Source organism: Leptodactylus fuscus, chromosome 8, assembly GCF_031893055.1.
Source record: "Leptodactylus fuscus isolate aLepFus1 chromosome 8, aLepFus1.hap2, whole genome shotgun sequence".
NCBI classification, from domain to species: domain Eukaryota; kingdom Metazoa; phylum Chordata; class Amphibia; order Anura; family Leptodactylidae; genus Leptodactylus; species Leptodactylus fuscus.
In genome coordinates, this window is record NC_134272.1 from 57,670,297 (window position 1) to 57,692,578 (window position 22,282).

Below are 22,282 nucleotides of genomic sequence, written 5' to 3' on the forward strand. Positions count from 1 at the left end.
AAATCGCAGGATTTAACAGTACTTGCAAAGTGGATGGGATTCATGGGAATCCCTTGCCCACTTTGCGGAAAAAATTGCAGGGCGGACACGCTGCGATACCAAAACTGTTGCGATTTTGAAAATCACAACATGTCAATTATAGCTACGGAAATGCTGGTGGCTTGCCCATAGATATAATGGTAACAGAATGTCCATGGAGAAAAATTCAGTGAGCTTTCTTTCTTTTTATGTAGATTGTGAGCCCCATATAGAGATCACAATGTACATTTTTTTTCCCATCAGTATGTCTTTGTAGAATGGGAGGAAATCTACGCAAACACAGTGAGAACATACAAACTCCTTGCAGATGTTGTTCCTGGCGGGGATTCAAACCCAGGACTCCAGTGCTGCAAGACTGCAGTTCTAACCACTGAGCCACCGTGTTACCCCTAAACTCCATGAACTTTCAGTTCAAAGCACTGTGGGAAGAACCACGATGCGTTGACGCCACAGTTGTTCACGCAGCGCTCTAGCGCTGTGTTTCCGGCTCGTGGGGCCTTGGCCTTAAGGTGAAGGTACCAAACTGCAAAAACATAGCTAAAAAATGTATCAGTAAAATAATTGATGCAAAAAATTAGCATTTTTCACTTTCACGTTTTTCACTGTGTTTTTATTTATTCATGCCCTGCCTTACTTAAGTTTATGGGGGGAAAAAAGAACTATTTTTTGTAGAAAAAAATAACATGCTGAGTTTTAGGAAATGCAGTGTTTCCTTGTTCACTTTGCTGGTGCTGTAAAACACAATGTTCTCTTCAGCTGCATTTCTGCAACACTCCATTTACTTAACCTATGACCTTATCCTAAACTGGTAATCTGACAAATCAGTGTGAAATGTTATAAAATTTTAAAAAAAATCTACTGACCTCTTCAATGTTCCTTGGATTCAGCACAGTAGTCAGCTGATTTACAAGCGCACAGCACATGACTGCTGCAGCCAATCAGAGGAGAGTATGTGCTGGATCGGCTGGGATTGAAGGGGTAAGTAGTTATCTTTATTTTATAGTATTTGCCATTTTTCTTTCAGATGTTGGATAACCTCTTAAAATATGTGAACCTTCCTATATGTGTCTATGCATGTAGATGTATCAAAATAGTTTCAAGGAGGTTGACTAACTGAAAAGTAAGCATTTTATAATATCTGTATATGTATGTTCATTGTCGGAAATTCTGATATACTGGAAGCATAGATAGCTAGAGATGTAAAAGTCATCACACAAATGTTTAACAAACATTTGTTCGTTTACTTTGTATGACATGGGCTAATTCCGAAAAAAGTGTTTTGGCACAGAAATAGTGCAATGAACATTTATATGGATTTATAAAGTAGATAAAAAAGAAAGAAAGAAAGAAAGAAAGAAAGAAAGAAAGAAAGAAAGAAAGAAAGAAAGAAAGAAAGAAAGAAAGATAACAACATCTTAAGCTAATGAGATCCAAAGACTTGGCCCTACCCCTTGTTCACTTTGAAAGAGGACCTTTCATGTCTTCCGGCACATGTGGTTTTAATACTGTTAGAAAGTCGACAGTGCGCTGAATTCAGTGCACTATCAGCTTTTCCATTATGTGCCCTGGGGAAGAGATATCGGTGCAGTTACCGATAGCTCTTCACTGTCAGAAGGGCATTCCTGACAGTCTTACTGGGTACGCCCCTCCTGACAGTACTGCGTATAGTGCTATACTGTTAGAGGGGTGTTCCTTACCACCCAGCCATGACGCCCCCCTCCTCCTGACAGTACTCATTCATAGACTAGTACTGGGGGGGTCCTCACTGCTCAGTGTCATAGCTGAGTTATAAGGAAAGCGCCCTCATAGCACTACACACAGTACATTAAAGGATGGGCTTTCTCAGTTAGACTGTCAGTAATGCCCTTCTGACAGTGAAGAGCTTTTGGTAATGGCACCAATATCTCTTCCATTGGGTCACATAACGGATAAGCCGACAGTGTGCTGAATTCATCTAGTGGTATATAAAACCACATGTGCCTGAAAACTTGAAAGGTCCTCTTTAATATATAAATACTTCCTGACAGCCACTGTATGCTCATCACAATGTAGCTACAAATCAACAAAAATTAAAGATATAAAACAATTCTAAATTTTCTCCATTTTCTGAATGGAGACCAAACAACTACCATTGCTAAACGTTATTTGTGCAGTTATCTTTAGCGTTCTATTATTATTACTAGCTTTCTATTACTCTTTATGCAATGGAACATTTCTTATGCAACCATCCAAGATTGCAGTGAAAACAGAAACTGGTCTACTAGAGCAATACCAGCTATTTCAATAAAGGCACCCAAGGTATTTATATATATGACATACAGTATATACAAGACTGAATTTTATTCGTCACAAGGACCATTGCAAAATTCTCTTCCTCGGGTCTCTTCCACACAACTATGGGAAAATAATTTGCTCAGAATAGCTAGAGTATAACATTTATCAGTAACAAAAATATATACAAATCACATTATGTATTCAAAGGCTTGGAGTAAAGAGATTCTTTTTCTTGATAGAAAAACCCTGCACCAGAGTAAATTGGAGCAATACACAGGGTAATTGCTTGAGAGCATATTAGATTATATTACCAACTTTCACTTCAATAACAGGAAAATACCTATTCCAGCAAATGTTATTTTTTTTCCCTTTTTTTATTCCACAAACATAAACTCATTTTCTGTGATGAGAAATGTAATTATCACTAGGGGATAAGGGAAAAAATGTAAAACCCTTGATTATCTCCATAAAGAAAGCAGTAATTCTATTTTAAGCTCACAGTCCATAACCTCTTATCTACTAATACTGCATATTTTACACACCAAACAAATATTCTGAAAATGCTTACAAATTGTAGACAGCAAACTAGAAGTTTATGACATTCTAATGTTTAATTGTCTAGTTATTGAAGAGTGTAAACTAACACCATTGTTCAGAGATACAACGTGACGCCTCTAGGTCATGTGCCAATGTTATAGCATATTAGAATTATTGGGGTTGACCACTTTCTTAAAAATTTCAGAAATGGTATAAACCATGTGCATTGAGATGAAAAGCTCTAAAATGTTTTTTTTTTTTTTAACTCAGCATGAATGATGAGGCCCCCTTGCTTACAATGTTCCCTGTTTAAACATTGGAGGTGCATTCATAGTTCCCAAGATAGTGGTACTGAAAGATGTATGTCCTGTGCTTCTTCTGTGCCAGTTCTAAAATCACGGATTCAAGTACCACTAACATAGCCGGGGCAGCTGGGTAATTAGTCATGTGGGTAAATCGTTACGACTGTCACATTGGGAGCTCTCAATGAGGGGGCTGCCATGTCCTTTGTTTACACATGGACATATGGGAAGCGATAGGACTTTAGTGCATGTGCCAGTTTTAGAGTTTCACATGCTACTTCAAGGAGGTTTATGCAATATCTGAAAATTAGATACTGCATATTTATCAAAAAATGGCAAACCACTTTATATTGTTTCAACATATTCTGTGGTATGAGTACTATAGACTTTCTTTATTTTTCAAGGCTTTGTACATTACTGAACATTGACTTAGATGATGTACACATATATGTATAGACAATTTTATTTCTTCTACCGGGGACCATTATACAATATCTAATGATATACTATAGACAAATATAAGATAGATTGATTGATAGATAGATAGATAGATAGATGATAGATAGATAGGAGATAGATAGATAGATAGATAGATAGATAGATAGATAGATAGAGATACTGTAGATTATATATTGTATTTTGACTCCAGAATAGGTTAACTGTTGGGGTACGTTTTGTATCCAAAAGATTAATACATATTAAAAATAAAGCGAGGGCCACTGACTCTTCATTATAAACTCAGACCCCTACAACATAATTCTGTGTTTCATGTAATTACTGTATTGCAGCTCAGTCCTATTTACTTGAATGGGACTAAATGTACCAGAATGTTCTTACTAAGCAATAAAAAGAATGTTGTGCCTGCGGACGGACCCTGGCGACGTGAAACAGCTGATTGTTGGGGTGCCAAGACTCTAACGCCTACCGATCAACCAATTCTGTGCGATCAGAGAACCCCTTTAAATTTAAATAACTAAACTGTAAATAATGAATCAGTACTTATAAAAAAAAAAAAAACAGGAACAAACAAACAGCTTACCTTTGATCCCCGCTCATTAAAAATTATTTCAACGTCTAAGATTTTACCGAATTGCTGCGGGAGACAAAAAAATATAATAACATATATAAATAATATCCAAAATAAATACATATTTTTTGTTTGTTTGTATAATAATAATTTGTGTGATGCAAACCTCAAACATTTTGGGTTCGGCTAAACCCAATTTTTTAAAATTTTTGGGAAAAATTTGTTACCAATCAAAATTAGTATGAGCTAGTTCGCTGAGCTCTGGTTTCTAGTCTATTAAGAAACTGATATGCAGATGCTTAGATAATCCATACAAAAATATACAACTACTTTCACAAATTGTGACATTCCAAATAACTAAAGAACTGTACTTGCTCAGCATAGTTATAGACACACTATGCAGCATGCTTATAACAAAATGATCAATGAAAAGGTTGACACTTTCATAAAAAAAAATTTAGATGCTAAAATCTGTAATCTGTTATTGTTATTTTGACTGCAAGAAAATAGCTTGTAGTTTTCACATCCCTTGGCAAATGACCTTATTACCAAAAGACATTATTTAGTCATCAGTGCAGTAAGTTTAGATGTGTTCCTTTTCAACAAACTAATTATTGTGCTATCATTAGTCTAAATGGGTCTGAGTTCTCAGCAGGAAGTGATTACAAATTATTTTTCACAGGGATAGGTAAGTTAAGGATAGTAACATAAGCAACTAACCAACTATGAATCAGGATTTTTTCTTCTTTCACTTAAAGATGAGGTGACCATGTCTACACATGTACGTAATTTCCAGCAAAAGCAATCAGAAAAGATATAAACTAAAATAAATGTTTTATTAGTTTTTTAGTTTCTAGGTTGATTTTCGTTTCACAGTAATTACATTGCATCTGTTCTTTGACTATATATTTGGTTAAAATTTGGTTGCTACAACAATATTAAAATTCTAGGCTATTACACCACGCGTTTTAATACAACTGTTTGAAAATACACTATAGGGTAGATTTATCAAGACCACAAGTTTCCACGTAGGGCTTGATAATGGTCTGCCTGGCGGACAATTCATGGTCATTATGTTGCGGCATCTGTACTAAAATTTACATCAGCTCCTTGCTGGGGTAGATTTTAGGAACCATTTGTGCAAATCTTTAAAAAAAATCTGATTCAGGAAAGTGGAAAGGGTGGCATAAAATCTGGAGGTGACGGGTTTTTTTCATATCCTTTTTTGAGTATTATACTTGTGCACCTTTTATGCCTCTGATGAACATTTCATATTTTCATTATTTTTGCAGAATTGCAGAATAACATAACACTGAATAGTATAATGAAAAATGATCAATCCTGGCATACTGTCAAAAGCTATTTATAAGAACATACATTCCAAAAAAACAGAGCAAGGAATTAGCCGGAACAAAGGTACATTTAGAAATAATGATTTTGTCATTCATTGTAACATTGATATGCATTGGGAGCTGTCTACTCTACAGTCATACAAGGAGATCTTCATGGTACTATTGTCTTTGAAAGCAAAAAAAAAGATAAAATCAGGAAGGATCACATCCACTTTGTGATGCTAGATCTGTGGGTGTCCAAAGATTTTTTACATATGATAGCTTATACCCTTAGGCATCATTCACATCTACGTAGAAGTCTACGTACAAGACTTTGTCGCAGATTCCACCAAAAATCAGCAGAGAGAAAAATCTTGAAGGGAGGACTTTTCTCTCTGGCAGTTTCAGTCTAAAACCGTCAGAAACCCAGAAGACCCCATAATAGTCAGTCTTAGCTGATGGGCTCTCTGTCGTTTGGGTCCCCCAAGAGCAGGCGCAAATGTACAACTAACCTTACTTAGCTGGTTCACCCAAAAGTCCAAAGCAGAAGTTCTATTATTATTCTCTGTTGTCTCTTCAGGGGTGGGGAAAAAATAAAAACAACTAATACTGATTCCCTCACCCCTCCATGGTGTCTGAAATTTTTGGAAAATTTGTGACTAAGGGTGGGTTCACACCTGCGCCCCGGTCTCCGCTTTTAGGTTTCCATCTTCTGCCCAAGAAACTAGACAGGAGACAGAAACCAGCAGTCATTTTTCAAATCCATTCATTTGAAAGGGTTTGTCCGCCCATGAGTGCTTGTGAGCATTTTGTGGTCTCTGCGGCGAAACCGTTGTTTTTTTACCGGACAAAAAGTCGGACATGCAGGACTTTGTGTCCGGTTAAAAAAAACTGGTTTTGGAGACCACAAAACGCTCACAGGCGCTCATGGGTGGACACTGTCTGCCTGGTTTCCATCTCCTGTCGGCAGAAGACGGAAACCTAAAAGTGGAGACTGGGGCACAGATGTGAACTCGCCCTAACCTGGTTTGTTATGAACTGGTTTGCTCATCCCTACAAAGGACCTATCAGGTGAGATAACAGGGAATACCTATAAATAATTATTTCATCTTCAGGTCACATGTGCCACTATACAAACCTGGACTCTGGCTTCTATGTAGTTACTGAAGAAGACAGAAGATGGTTGTAATAGACAATAAGTTTTTATATTTTTCGTTCTGCTGTATTTTTTTGTCTGCTTTTTCAGGTTACGCAGGATTATTTGGACTAGTTGGTTGGATTTATTAGAATCCATCAATTATTTTCTTAGATTTTTTTTCCGGAAACAAATATTAATTTAAAAAAATCTTAACGACCAAGTGACCCCAAAGAATAAATACTTATATTGGATAAATAAAGCATATAATTGAATTAGAGTTTAAAAAATAATGCGAATATCCTTGAGATTACTAAACAAGATACAGGGGTGTAGCTATAGGGGGTGCAACGGTAGCTGTTCCTACCAGGCTTTGGACATGGAGAGGGTTCTGAAGGTCTCTCTACAACATAAAGTATAAGACTATTCTACATGGCACAAGGTAGGTAGGGGCTCATTATAAATTGTGCGTTGGGGCGCAGGAGCTTCAAGTTAGTCCTCTGACAAAACATGTACCAAAGCACCACTTCTCAACACAAAAAAGCTAAATTTACACCTCATGGTAATAACATGAAAACTTAGTGGAGAATGCCCCAAAGATAAAGGATAGACTTAGCCATTAGGAAATAAATGTTTGTATCTTTCCACCAACTCTTTCAAACACCAGACAACACCCCTTTTTAATTATCTTAAATAAACTCGAAAATTGGCAATTGAGAAGTAACCTTATAAGCCTGAAATGTGAAGGGATTGTCAAGCCTTTACAATTATCCTAAGCTTTTCTGAACTGACTTGGAGTCTATTGGAATTAAATCTAGATAGCACATAGCTGGATTTTCTAGGACATCCAGGAGATTTAATCTTGTAGCTAATGAAATCTTCAAGAATTGATTTAGAAGTAGTTGTCAACCTTATGTGCACGTGTAAAATTCCATCAGTCAACCGCTATAATACATCACCTCTACACTAACAAGTTAAAGGCTATGTATGGGCTGCTTCTTGATGAATCTTGAAGTAGTATGATCTCGCGAGGGGACACATTGATTTACTTTTCCTGCTTTAAATGCTGATTGAAGTAACAACAAAGTAAAGTAATAGGCCACGATTGTCTAGAGTGGTGAAGCTGGCCTTACAGGCGGTATTTCTCCATACTCTAGTTGATGCTCTTTTTCATTATAGTACCAGGTTGATGATATGGCGTGATTACTTGATCAATAAAGACATTTTTAGTCTCACGTTTATGATTGTCAATGAAAACATTGATGTCAATACCTTGATTTTTTTTTTTACTTACCCCAAACATTTGTCTAAGGTCTGGATCTCTAAATCTGAAAGGAATATTTGAAACATGGAGTCTCTTCGGCTGTGTTTTGTTTTCTGTGTTTTCAGAAGACTGTGTCTGTTGTTGTCCATCAGTCTGTGCGGACTCATCTGTTTGCTGTAATGTAAAAACATATAATGGAAGCAATTATTAAATTATATATTCTATTATTAGTAGACATATTAGTCAAATGTGTAGATATAAGATAGGTCAACTAAAATGTAGGTAAAGATTTCATTTTTCAAAAAGTATATGTTACGATTCTTGGGTTACTTATGAACTCTGCTAGGCCATAACTAATGTTTCCCCAGTGTCCCCCTTAAGACTGGGATTCAACCAGTTCAAGGCTGTTTGTGTGTTAGAAATGCCACCAGATCAAGGAACCTGTAGCTAATCGAATTTCATGTAATGTGTATGTGTATACATGTATTTTTGTAACTTTTTTATATTTTGAATCAGAATAGTGTAACTAGTATTTTGTCTGACTTTGCACCCTCCATTCTCACTGTTCTCACCCATCAAGTGGAGAACCTGTTGCTACAAAAATTCCAACTCCTCAAAATAGATCAACTTCCCATAAATAAAGCTACTCTAAACACAACCTGTTGCTACAAGTCTAAATCCCATTCCTATGTACTTAATTTGCTATCAGAGGATGTTGAATGGTATATTATCAATTTCCTACAGCATTTATAAGTCCATCAATATGTTATTTCTTCATAGGACAATTGTCTTTACAGAGAATTTAGTCTCTTTGGTAATTCTATGGTCAAAATAAGACATTTTTCTTTTGGAGATATGAGCCCCAATAAAATGGCTGGTTTTATTTGGCCCAGGTTCAGATTTTGTTCAATCAATGACTGGTGATTCTTAGTTCACAACTTGGAGTTCCCTAGGTGAATGCCATTGCAGATACTAATAAGTGTAAGAATCACATGATAGGTAGTTGGCACCAAGCTAAGAACCACATTAGAGGCTTCATAGTTAGCTTCCATACTGTAGACCAGTGTTTCTCAACCTTACTAATGTCATGACCCACTAACACAGTTCCTCATGTTGTGGAGACCCAACCATAATTTTTTTTATCCTGCAGTACTGCTGCTTTCAGCACAGTAGCTGCTTTAAACACAATAGAGGCTCTCTACATTATGGCACCAACCCTGTCACATACACCTGTAATTTTATAGGGTGTATGTGATGGAGTTGGCGCGATGTTGGCATCACGTCCGATACTCCTTTGTGGAAGTATCTACATGTAGGCAGACCCACATTAGATAAACTGTGCCCCTTGGCAAAAACCTGATACTCCAGATCCCTTTGGGGAAGGGGGGCCCGAATTTGCCCCCCCCCCCCCACGCCGGACCTGGATAGAGGAGTGGTGTCTCAGTTCCTAAGACCATCGGACATATGTGTTTTCTGATGGTCTTAGTCGGCCCCTGTGAAAGAGGTCATGGCCCACAGTTTGAAAATGGCTGCTCTAGACTTTGTACAACCACAATATCACTTGTTTGACATTTTTTTACAGTGAAATTTTCTATTAAGTTTTCACATATTCTTAATTGGAGTTGCAAGTTTTGTTTTAGAATTTGCTGCCTTAGTTTTATTCTTAATACACTTTTAGAGTCTGATCAATTATCACTTATACTTAAATTCTTCTTGTAAATTAAATCCATTAAATTTAGCAAAAAAAAAAAAAAAGAGTATATTATAAAAATAGACATAAAGTACTTGACACTGGCTATCCATACTGTAAGTACAACAGCTACATTCATTTCAATAATAATTTATAACAATTTCTCTACCATCTTTCAATTTGGCAGTAATCCATTTGTGAGATTATGTGCAGTTTCATAAGAAGCCTGATCTATCTTTCTAAAAGATTAGGAGCATTTACATAAGTGCTAAATTACACAATTATAAAATTACACACAGTAACAAGTTTTACTATTGAGACGCTGCCAGCATCAGACAATATCTATTTTGTTGTATCATGTGCATCCACATTTAAGGTAACGGTAACTCCGATCTGATATCATTACAATGCAAACTTTCCGCAGGTTATTAATCTTTGTTAACATTTACCAGTTGGTTTCACAACCAAAATTAGATTTTTAAGCTGCATTCTAATAAAAATAATATTTAGTAAGAGTTCTCAGTTAAAAAATGACGTATAATCCCATAGGGGAATTTGCTCTGGTGGAGACTGGTGATTGTGCCTAATTTATGAGGAAATCTCTGATCTCTGATGGCCCCTCCCCTGTCTGGCTCCTTTCCAGAAAGTGGCAAGGATGGCATAAAAACACCAGTTGTAAGGGCCACACAGTGGCTCAGTGGTTAGCATTGCAGCACTGGAGTCCTGGTGTTCAAATCCTGCCAAGGGCATAAATCCATCTGCAAGGAGTTTGTATGTTCTCCCCGTGTTTGCATGGATTTCCATCCCATATTCCAAAGACATACTGATAGGGAAAAAATGTACATTGTGAGCTCTATGTGGGGCTCACAATCTACATTTAAAAAAAAAAAAAAAACACCATAAAATCCTTCACAAAAACACGTCATAAAACCTGAGTTTCAATTTTTTTAAGTCAAAAACTGGTATAAGAAGATAATAAATATGACCCTATGTCCTGTTACAAACCCCACCACTTTAACCTGAAAGCCACTGTACTGAAGCAAAGATAATAATAATAAAAAAAGAACAATAGGGAGTAGGACTTATCTATATAAATGTCACTTACACAGCCCAACAGCCTAAAGTTTGACTAAAGCCTAGGGCTTCATACACATGACCGTGTTCAGTAAGTGGGTCAGACACCCAGATTGGCATCCACTTGTCATCTGTATTTTTGACTGACCCATCCATTTTATTGAATGGACCGAGCCTCAAATGCGGACAAATATAGGGTTTGCTTGGGGCAAAACTGTGGCTCAGTGGTTAGCATTGCTAACTGGAGTGTGGGAGTTCTGGCAGATACATCATCTGCAAGTAGTTTGTATGTTCTCCCTTTGTTTGCGTGGATTTCCTCCCATACTCCAAAGACATACTGAAAGGGAAAAATGTACATTGTGGGGCTCACAATCTACATTTAAAAAAAAAAAAGTATAGGGCCTGCTCCAGTATTTTCGGCTCTTAAATGCCGCCTGGACACACAGCCGCAAAAACTATAGCTATGTGTATGGAGTCATTGAAATGTATGGGTCCATGCTAAATTTGCAGCCATGTGCATGGAGCCCTAGAAGAGTTTCACTGGAAGCAGGATTTTCCATAACTGTACCCCGGCCTTATGTCTGAAGTTTTCACCTCTCTATAATTCAGCCTCTATATTCAATTTTACATTTCATCTTATTTTACTGTCCTTGATAATGTGCAAATAAACAACTATTAATGCAATTTCTTATTTTTGTCAAGAATTTTACTTGAACGTTTTTTTGTAGAATTAGTTCTTCAGTTATAATTAACTTAGATGTGCAAAGCGTGGTTCTAGGGCCTGATGCCAACATTTTACATGATCGCCCCAACTATCATGTGCCATGTAGAATATTAATGGCCTCTTATATGTTCAAGAGATTGTTGGAACCCTCTGGCATAAGGGAAGGAGACTTACAATTATGTACAGTATTTCTGCTGATGAAGTCCGAAAGTCTTATGTTTTACAAACTATGTAAGACCCTGATGTGAAGGATAGTCATAAAAATTACCTTTTAATTCATTTAATGAAGACTTATTTGCGTAATTTACCCCTTATATGATATAAGCAGATCAGAGGTTCCATTGGTTCATTGTAGATTAAGCAAATTTAGCAAAGTATAAACTGTGTCTTGATCAGGCCAACTGTAGAGATACACAATCACACAACCAAAAAAATGGGTTTCAATGGCTTTCATTGTGTTCTGTGATAGAATGCACAGAAGTTAAGTCAAGTTAAACTCTGCTACATCTGTATATCACTTTTTATTGTCATTTCCTTTAAATTGGCTAAATAGTCTATCTTTTAAAGAGTTAATGTTCATTATCTTGCAGGTACATTCCCCATAATATCTCTAGAGCTGTATTATATTTTAACATAAGTCTCTGTGTTATCTCATGTAGGTAATAATGTATGTGAATAATCCACTATTTTGTATAGAATACTCATTTCTTACGTGTGTCTTGGTGATTATGCTGTCAATGCATTTTGTACTACTTGAAGTGGAACATATCATTTGTCATTTCATCAAAAAGGTCATGTCCACTCATTTTCTGCATGACTCTCTACAGATCTAGAAGTGAGCTGTTCAGATTAACTTTCTAATTTAAAAACCCAGACAAACAAGTATTTATATTAGAAGGTTATTGATGAGCAATGTCTGGGGAGCTATGGCTACAGTATCAACCAGTCATCGTGCAGCCACTGTGACAAGGAAATCACTTATGCATAAGCATAGAGAGTCTTCATGAAATTGCTTGGCTCATGAAAGAAAATACTGATATGATGTATGCATGTAACGTAACATATTTTAACTCCAGATGCAAAATAGTATGGCTTTAAAGGGATTATTCTACCAAGAGTACTAATCCACTATCCATAAAATACAAAATAAATATCTGATTGGTAAGCATCTGTACTTTGACTATCTCTGGTGCTCCCATTGCAGTTGAGGTTAAAATAATCATTTGCAACTTTTATACTTTACAATTTTTATATTTTTTGTGCTACAATAGAATTTAAAATTTTGTCAGATTGCCTTCACACACATTAGAGATTGTTTATCAGGACAGGATGGGGGAAAAAAAGGTTATAATGGGTTAAGCAGTCAGTCAATGTTGGCTGTGCTCATTCAGCTTATCATTTGTTCCAGCAGTGACTTGCCCCAGCTGATGATTGTGGGGAGGGAGAAGTATTTTAAGCCATTTGCTTTTTTATAGATATTGGATCAGGAAGTAGAGACCAGTGAAAGCCCCATAATTGTTAAATTCTTGTTTTACCTTTTTAACCCACTATGATCCTTCACCATTCTTATTGGATAAATTATTTAACCCCTTAGCGACCCTTGACGTAACTGTACGCCATGGGTCGCATGGGGATGTATGGAGCGAGCTCACACGCTGAGCTCGCTCCATACACGGCAGATGCCGGCTGTATAATACAGCCAGGACCTGCCACTAACAGCAGCGGTCGGTGCCCGAGCCGATCGCTGCTGTTAACCCTTTACACACTGCGGTCAAACGTGACCGCAGTGTGTAAACGGCGCCGGCGGCATGGGCGCCGCCATGTTTTGCCGATCACCGCCCTCCTGAACGTCACAAGAGGGCGGTGATCGGTTGCTATGACAGCCGGAAGCCTATTGAAGGCTTCCAGGCTTGTCTCTGCACTAGATCTATTAGACGATGCCAGAGGCATCGTCTAATAGAAGTGCTGCGATTTTCCTATTCACTGCAATACTGTAGTATTGCAGTGAATAGTATGAGCGATCAGACTCCCTAGGTTTCAAGGTACCTAAGGGGTCTGATCATAAATGTAACAGAAGAAAAAAAAAAGTTTTTAAAAGTATTAAAAAAATAAAAAAAATATAAAAGTTCAAATCCCCCCCCTTTCCCTAGATCAGCTATAAAAGTAATTAAAGAACATTAAACATAAACATATTAGGTATCCCTGCTTCCAAAATGCCTGAACTATTAGAATATTAAAACATTTATCCCATACTGCGAACGGCGTAGCGGCAAAAAAAATAAAAACAGCCAAAAAGCGTTTTTTTCAACACTTTGCCTCCTATAAAAAAGTGAATAAAAAGTGATCAAACCATCGGATCTTTCCCCAAATGGTATCAATAGAAACGTCATCTTGTCCCGCATAAAAAGACACCACAACCAGCTCCATACATGGAAATATGAAAAAGTTACAGGTGTTAGAACATGATGACACAAATTTTTTTTTCTATTTTGCAAAGTTTATCATTTTTTTAAAAGTATCAAAAAATTTCAAATACTATATAAATTTGGTATCACCGCGTTTGTACTGACACGTAGAACACAGGTAACATGTCATTTGTACCAAACAGTGAATGCTGTAAAAATTAAACCCATAAGAAAATGGCGCAAATGCATTTTTTCTCCAATTGCGCCTCATTCTGAATTTTTTTCCAGCTTCCCAGTACATTGCACAGCATATTGAATGGTGCCATTACAAAGTACAATTTGTCCCGCAAACAATAAGCTATCATGTGACTCTGTGAACTGAAAAATGAAAAAGTTATGGCTCTTGAAATGTGAGGAGGGAAAAACGAAAATGCGAAACCAAAAAATGGCCTGGTCCTTAAGGGGTTAAATTGTCTGATACTCCTTCCAAAATCAGTGGCTCTATTTGGCTTCAGGATCTATTTTGGCATCTGTATTATGACTGAAATCCACCACTTAAATCACCAGAGGACCTTGCTCTAAGTTGAACTGCAAAGGGTCAAGATGTGGAGGTGATAATGAAGATCATGATTCTAGGGGTGTCTAGGATCATAATATTGCTGATCCTTATTGTTAATAGTCTTACAATGGATAATCAATATTAGATTGACAGTTATCCATTTCTTGGGACTATTGGGATACAGTTGTAATATTGAACCATCACTAATAAGTGCAGAAACATGGACAGGGGTATAATTTTAGGGAGCTCAATGGGTGTAGATGCACCTAAGCCCAGGAGCCTTGGGAGATCTATTAGGTGTCTCTTGTCAATATGAAGAGACCATTACTGTATATATATATATTATTGTTGGGGCAGCTGGCACTGATTTTGTATTGGGGCCCAGGAGCTTTACCTTATGCATCTGAATAAGGGCCCACATAAGTAAGTGGCCACAGGCAATATATGCAGGCCTTTTAAACAGGTCGTGCTTTGGAACCTCCTATCAATCTGAAATTGATGGGCAATCTGAAGGATAGGCCATCATTCCCAAATAGTTTAATCCAATGTTTGGCCAACTTAGAAGTCATATGTATATAAAAAGTAAAAATCTCTTTATTCCACGTATATCCTATTCATAGATACCTGTCTTTATTCTGTACATACAATATGTATCACATATATCAATGCTAGAGATGAGTGAGTAGTATTCGATCGAGTAGGTATTCGATCGAATACTACGGTATTCAAAATACTCGTACTCGATCGAGTACCACTCGCTATTCGAATGGAAAAGTTCGATGCAGAACCAGCATTGATTGGCCGAATGCTATGCAGTCGGCCAAGCAACGCTGGTTCTTCTCCTACCTTTAGAAGTCTTCTCTGTGCAGCTTTCCCGCTGCATTTTCCGGCTCTGAATTCACTCTGCCAGGCATTGGGCCTGGGCAGAGCCGACTGCACATGTCCGCTTGTAGTGCAGGCATGCGCAGTTGGCTCTGCCCAGGCCCGATGCCTGGCAGAGTGAATTCAGAGCCGGAAGATGCTGTGGGGACGCTGCACGGAGAAGACTTCTCGGAGGATCCAGCCCGACCCTCACTTGTGGACTTGGTAAATATAATTTGATCGAATGTTGCCTACCCCTGAAACGAGCATTTTCCCCCATAGAGTACAATAGGGTTCGATATTCGATTCGAGTAGTTGAATATTGAGGGGCTACTCAAAACGAATATCTAATCTCGAACATTTTACTGTTCGCTCATTTCTAATCAATACCATACAAAAATGACTATCACTTACAAGTCTCATGGAATCTGGGAGTTGTTGAAACATTTTATAATATGTTAAAGTTGCTTTTGTATCGTCCTTTACTACTTTGGAAATCCCTCCTTCCCCTACAAATTAACTGTCATGAGAAATCTGCTAGCTTCAGGTTTCACAATACTTTATCAGATGTCATATGTAGACTATAGAATATCATACTTATTTTGTGATATTAACAAATCCATAAGTAACTGATGCACTTACAGAATCAGTGCCCTTAAAATAAGCCTAACCCGGGCTCCTTTAAATGTCTTGACGTGAATTCTGTTTGTTAAATAGGCAGTGTAATCCAGTGCTGTCATATATTAATTATTAGCTTCTCTATTCGTTATGATTAGCTGCTCTTCCATGGCCTTTAGTTCCTGTGTAAATTACTGGTCTACATGCACACCATGACTCTTTGCAATTAACAACGCATTTATGCTCCCTGTTTCAACTCCGGAAAACACAGTGACCTGGTTTACAGTTTATTTTCTAGGCCTTCTACATAATTAAATGTTTACCTTTGTGTTCCATCATACTTTCATCTCTGATTCTATAATCAATAAATAAAGAAATAATGAAGTGTTTGAAGAGGTTTGACTACAGAAATAATTGGTAAATAAGTTAAAGATTTCCGGTTTGTGAGAATTTTAATTTTATTTCCACATTTCACAAACCATTTCCAGTTTAAAGACTTATTCCATGATGAATATTTTGTTTATTTAACCCTTTTTTCACATAAATAGACTTCACTTTGCAGGACTGCCATATACTTATGGTTCCGCTGCCCTCAGCAATTGCACAGGGGTTAACCGACCCTAGTTTGGGTGCCAATAATGAGATAAGTTTGGCTATGGTCATGATAATAGAATTTGGATAAAAAGTAGTTGGTTGCAGTCATCTATCAAACACTCCTAGGCTGCAGAAACATCGAAATTGTGGAGTCCTCAAATCCCAGAAGTGCTAAACTGTGACTGCAACTAATAGGGAGACCTAAAACAATCATGTCCTGACATTAGCACCCAGTCAGAGGCTTCCTGTAAATTTTATAATACTCCCTCCCTTATCTTTAAAAGTTATTCCGAAGTGGCCCAGTCACCAACTTGCAGGCTGTAAACTCTGCTCATTTCCTGTTTTTTTTCCTTAAATTGGTGGACGGGGTTTCACTTGCTGGCTCACATGTAAAGCCAGTGGCGAGTCGCTTCTATGCCACTGGCCTTGCATGCCTGCGTGATCTCTTATCAGCAAAATTCAATTAGCAGAGCTGATAACTGGAAGAGTAGGGAGATAAACAGCTCAGAAATACAAGCTGGCTCCGAGAACTCAGCTCCCCCTCCCTCCCTTCCTGAGAGCAGGGAACTATGTCACTTGTCCTGGGTGGAGAGATAAACAGCTCAGAAATACAAACTCGGAGCACTCAGCTCCCCCTCCCTCCTGATAGCAGGCAGTTACGTCACTTATTCTGGACAGAGAGATAAGAGCATCCCCATGTCCGCGGTTATGGAAGCACAGTGTCCTGATGACATCATCAGAAAGAAACCAATCATGGTAATAAGAGGTGAAGTTTCAGTAACATCTTTTTTTTACCTCCCTACATACATATATAGTAGCTGTATACATGTTTACAGTACCAATTCATCATAAATCATACTTCATACTATTGCCACATCACTATAAAAATGGTGCAATTGTTTTCAATTAATTTCTATCTATTTACTATCTGTATGTAATACAGGAGTTATTTCAGTTTACTTTTTACTGAATATTGCTTTCCAACTCAATAAGGTCTATAGGGGTAACAGCAAGTATAACAAATGCGTTTGTGCTGTTAATTTAATAACATTCTCAATTGCAAGACGTTTTTGTACATTTGTAGGACCATTTCAAAAATGTTTTAGACAAGGGGTTGAGCCTCGGAAATGTAATTATCAGGAATTAGATATGGAAGTCATGCTCTTTGCTTACTGTAGAGCATATTACAGAGTGCTCAGAAGAAAAACTATGTTTTTGAAAACCATCATTGACCCATCTCTAATGCCCCAGGCTATTATTGGCCCCATTATGGGCCTTTTAACCTGCTGTACTGGATATTTCACAGTTACAAAATTCAAGATCAATAACAATACCAGTGCATGAAAGCACAGTAAGGCCTCATGTAGAAAGTGGTATTCCGCATGTGCATGATCTGTGATATGGTGCCTACAGCCTACAATCAATCAATATCATACATCCATGTGAATCTTCTTACACATAGCGTTTTTCCTCCCGAATTTCATGAGAATTCACAAGACAAAGTTGCAACATGCTCCATTAGATAACATATTATGGATGGAGTGTTTTCTAGAAACATAGCTTCTAGGGGAGGATAAGTAAAATATTACATGCAGACACATAACAGACTCTATACGTAAGACATTGTTGTCCGTCTAGACCCTTTTATGGACGATTAAAAAGACTTTCCATGACTGTTGGCTAAGGAGTGCAAACAACATGTACAGATGTAGAAACGTGATACTGGAAATTAGCAACGCTGCAACACAAAGTATTAACTCTTTTAATATCTTTTCAATTGCTCTTGTTGGCCTCTATGATAAAATAACACACTGTACAATGTCAAGTGAAACACTTCTATATCTGTAATATTCAGTCACCAGTTGGCAGTCAGATATATGACAATCTGGTTTAATTTTAGTCAAGTAGCTTGCCACTTTGTTTTTCCTTTAGACACTTAAAGGGGTTTTTGGGCTATAAATATTGATGACTTATACTAAACATAGGTCACTAATACCAGATTAATAGGGGTATGACATCTGGCATCCGCTCCGATCAGCTGTTGTCATCAGCTGATACACAGAGAATGGAGGAGAAAGCAGATAGCGCTGCTCTTTGTGTAGTGGCTGAATTGAGTTACTGCAACTTAGGTCCCATTCAAATGATCTATTCAGGCCACTACCTGTCTATTTTCTATGTATCAGCTTCTAAGAACAGCTGATCGGTGGGGGTGCCAGGTGTTGGAGCCTCACAATATAATATTGATGACATATTCTTAGGATAGGTCCTGATTAATTTCAGTCTGGGAAACCCCTTTAAACAACAGAAACAACAGCATGTTCCAACAAAGGATAGCATGTATGTCATGACTAGAACACACTTTCATCTACAATAGGCATCTCTTAATATAATATTATACTACAGATATAAAATATAAAGTTTTTTTTATAGGATTTCTACTAATGTGTCCACTCTTAACATTCTCACAATACAAATTCAATACAGTATTGCAACATAATAGATCCCTGACAGGCTGTAATGTACGTCATAACCACGAAGACAAATACAGTATACATCTCCTGACGTAATATCACAAAATCATGCTTTTTCAAAGGTGGATTTTTAAAATCACACGTCTTGGGATGTGTCAACCAAGGGAAAGGTAAGAAAGGGCACATCTTATGTAAATGATACTTTTAGTATCCTAGCAGCTTTATCCCTGATAACTGTAATAAACTGAACCTATATAGAAACTTGGAAATGAACCTTCTTTGCTTCCATATACGGAACATGTAACAAAAAAGTCTATTTTATAGATACCAGAATGCACCAATCAAGCCGTTTCACAAGGAGAAAGGCATGTGAATTTCTTCTAGGCATTATATGATTAAGTTGACAATATTATGTGAGCAACGCTTGAGTACCCACTGTGCTGTACTTTTGACCAAATTGATTTGTGTAATGAACACTTGCTCTGTCTCTTCTCTAAGCCTGAATAGGGCTCTTGATTTAACCAGTAATGCTGGAAGCCAAGTGAATTTACAGCCCCCACAGTCATTCTCACTCAATGTGAAGAGAATAGCAGCAGCCTTACAGGAGCAAAGCATAATTCAATACATTCTGCTATAAGCAGAGAAAATAATATCACAGAGCTCTGCAATATACCTATTTGATTTGATTTGTAAACCTGATAAAAAAGCAATCGAGAAAAGTTCAGGGCACAAATATATATGAGTCCTGAGAAAAATATGAGTACATTGAATGTGTATAAAGCTGAGGAATATCATGCATATTAATTCAGATTCACACATCCGGCACCAGTATTACCAGCTTTCTACTTCTTTTCTCTAAAGCACAGACACCAGATACATTTCTGTTTAGAATGTCCCGGTGGATTGTCTACTATATCTGATAGACCTCTGAAAGTTTGGGAAAATGTGTCTTTTTTGTATATTTACATAGCTCTGTTCATATACACTTAAAGGGATTGTACAGCTTGTAAGGCATCTTGCACATGTACCCTTGATCTACAATAGTGTCTGTGTTACAATCTGGTCCTCAAGTGCTAGTCTCTGGGATTGCAGCTGCATCAGTGTGTGGGGATGAAGGACAGGCATACTGTTAGAAAGATATGTCTAATTCATTGATGTTGAATACAGTCTTAGTCCTGTGCTGTACGTTTTCTATAGGGATGAGAACAAGTGAAGTCTATTTAGACATATATTTTTTTAAAAAGTATTACCCCTTTATATTGAGTATATGGAATTCTTAAAAATACATACAGGTAGATAGATAGATAGAGATAGTCCATAAAAACCCCGGTTTATTAGAACATTTCCAAAAATGTCTCAAGTCATTGTTATATTCTTGAAATTCTTCAGACCCCAAAGTATAATAAGTAGTATTACAATAAATTGTCATGCTCTGCTAGTCCAGGGCTCCATGACAGTGTCTTCTGCTCCATCATGGGCATCTTCAGGCCTTTTCTGGCCTCCTTCAGACTCCTAGATGACATCAGCAGCAAGCGTCAAGATCTTTGCACCCCCACATGATTGTTGAGACCACTCATGCCACCCAGGAGGCTGGGAAACAACTGAAGACTGATTATTATTTTTATTCACCTTCCCTGGCCCATCTTATTATAGTCTGGAGTCTTGGTGAGGTTTGCAAATCTCTAATAAGTAAAGTTTTTCTTTGCATAACTCAGTTATATATTATTTTTGGTCATCAACCTTTAACGTATTATGGATTTACTTCTGAACACCAAAACTTTTCGTACTTTAGGATACGCCATCAATTTGGAGGGTGTTTGTCCCTTTAAATGCCAACAATCATCAAAAAATGATAATGCGTTTTTGCTGTAATGGTCATAGCCGTTTTCATGCCAAGTATGTTCTCCTTATCTTTCTTTCTGTTATGTTTATTCAGCAGGCATAGTTTATGACCCCATGGCATGGCACCTCCACTACAGCTTAGGTAAGTGAAGAGTCCATCAGAAATCTCAAATGAAAAATCCTTAAAATCTGACTTGACTGTAAAAAATAGGGTCCCTTAAGATCTGTTATTGTCCATAATTGGATGGAATGGTTTTCCATTTTTCTGGTCTTGTGCGGGACTATAAGAACAGAGACAACAGTGTATCATGTGAACACACCCTAAGGCTATGTTCATATCATGCTTGTGATGAACATTTATTGGGTACAATGGAAAGCTCCTAAAAAAAACATGACAAACATGTCCATAGGGTTTTATTAGCCCTCTGGCGTCCATCTGGCTGTGACATGTCAATATACTATACTATCCTACAGAATGGTATCTAGTAAAAATAAAAGAATACTTCTTTTTTACTTTGAGACCTTACATTGTGCAGCATCCATAAGCGGCATCCATGTAATGCTAACATATTGGTATACAGTATGCCTGCACATTAAAGACATAGTATGAACTGAACTTAATGTATATAAAACATTCAATGGGCATAATCCATTGAATCAATATATAGTGAAAGTTGGAATTTACATATTTTCCTTATTTTATTATATCTTGGACCTAGAGTCAGAGGTATAGCTTGAGAGGGTGCAAAAGGTACAGTCATACCCGGGCACAGGAGTTGTAATGGGCACATAATGTGTCTTTTCCTAATATGATATATTATAGTTAGGATGCCTGGTACAGATTTTGCACTGGGACCCACGACCTTCATGTTATGCCTTTGCTAGTTACTTGTATTTGTTCATTTTTGTTCCCAAAAAGACAAAGGACATGTTGCAAATAATGGTTCACTCAAGGTATGTACAGTACGGTCAAATTGAAAGATGCGTGTAAAATTTTTTACAATTTCAGATTTGGTGGCAAAAATTCATGTTGGAATTTGACACATACGGTTGGCTAAATGTATTGCTGAATATAAATTGGGAACGTAAGAGAAATATCTAGTGCAAATGTTCTACTCTATTACACCAGGGCGATTAAAAGTCCAGGCAGCGGAGCAGAGTCACCTGCTCCCTTAAGTTTTCAGTATTCTTACCACATAAACAAGAAACTAAGAAGAAATGTTTCAGAGCTGCTGATGAAGTATGCACTTAACATCTGTTTCTAAATTAGCAACATATTTTCAATTGTCACACAGTGAAATATTTGCCATCCTTACAAATTATTTTATGCCACTTTTACATAATGTTCTCATTCAAAAACATGAAAACTATCATGTGAAGGACAATAAATTAACAAGTAACCTGCTGTTATGCTTTGAATCAAAGTAATGCAGATTTCACTTTTATGTTGCTTAGATTTTATATTTGTCACAGGCTAGACTGTTTTAAACAATAAACTTACCATGTGTACAGTGTCTTATATATCTATGGACATG

General features: G+C 37.2%; 1 protein-coding gene across 9 annotated transcripts in view; it reads right to left on the reverse strand.

Moving 5' to 3' along the window:
• The window catches only part of RBFOX1 (RNA binding fox-1 homolog 1), a 536,290-nt gene that overhangs the window by 128,925 nt on the left and 385,083 nt on the right, over window positions 1–22,282 (reverse strand). For all 9 annotated transcript variants that reach the window (XM_075285976.1, XM_075285979.1, XM_075285974.1 and 6 more), the window contains exons 3-4: window positions 7,940–8,083; window positions 4,192–4,245 (exon numbers count right to left, since the gene is read on the reverse strand). In XM_075285976.1, the coding sequence (XP_075142077.1) occupies window positions 4,192–4,245; window positions 7,940–8,083 (198 nt within the window). The remainder of the gene's footprint in view (window positions 1–4,191; window positions 4,246–7,939; window positions 8,084–22,282) is intronic.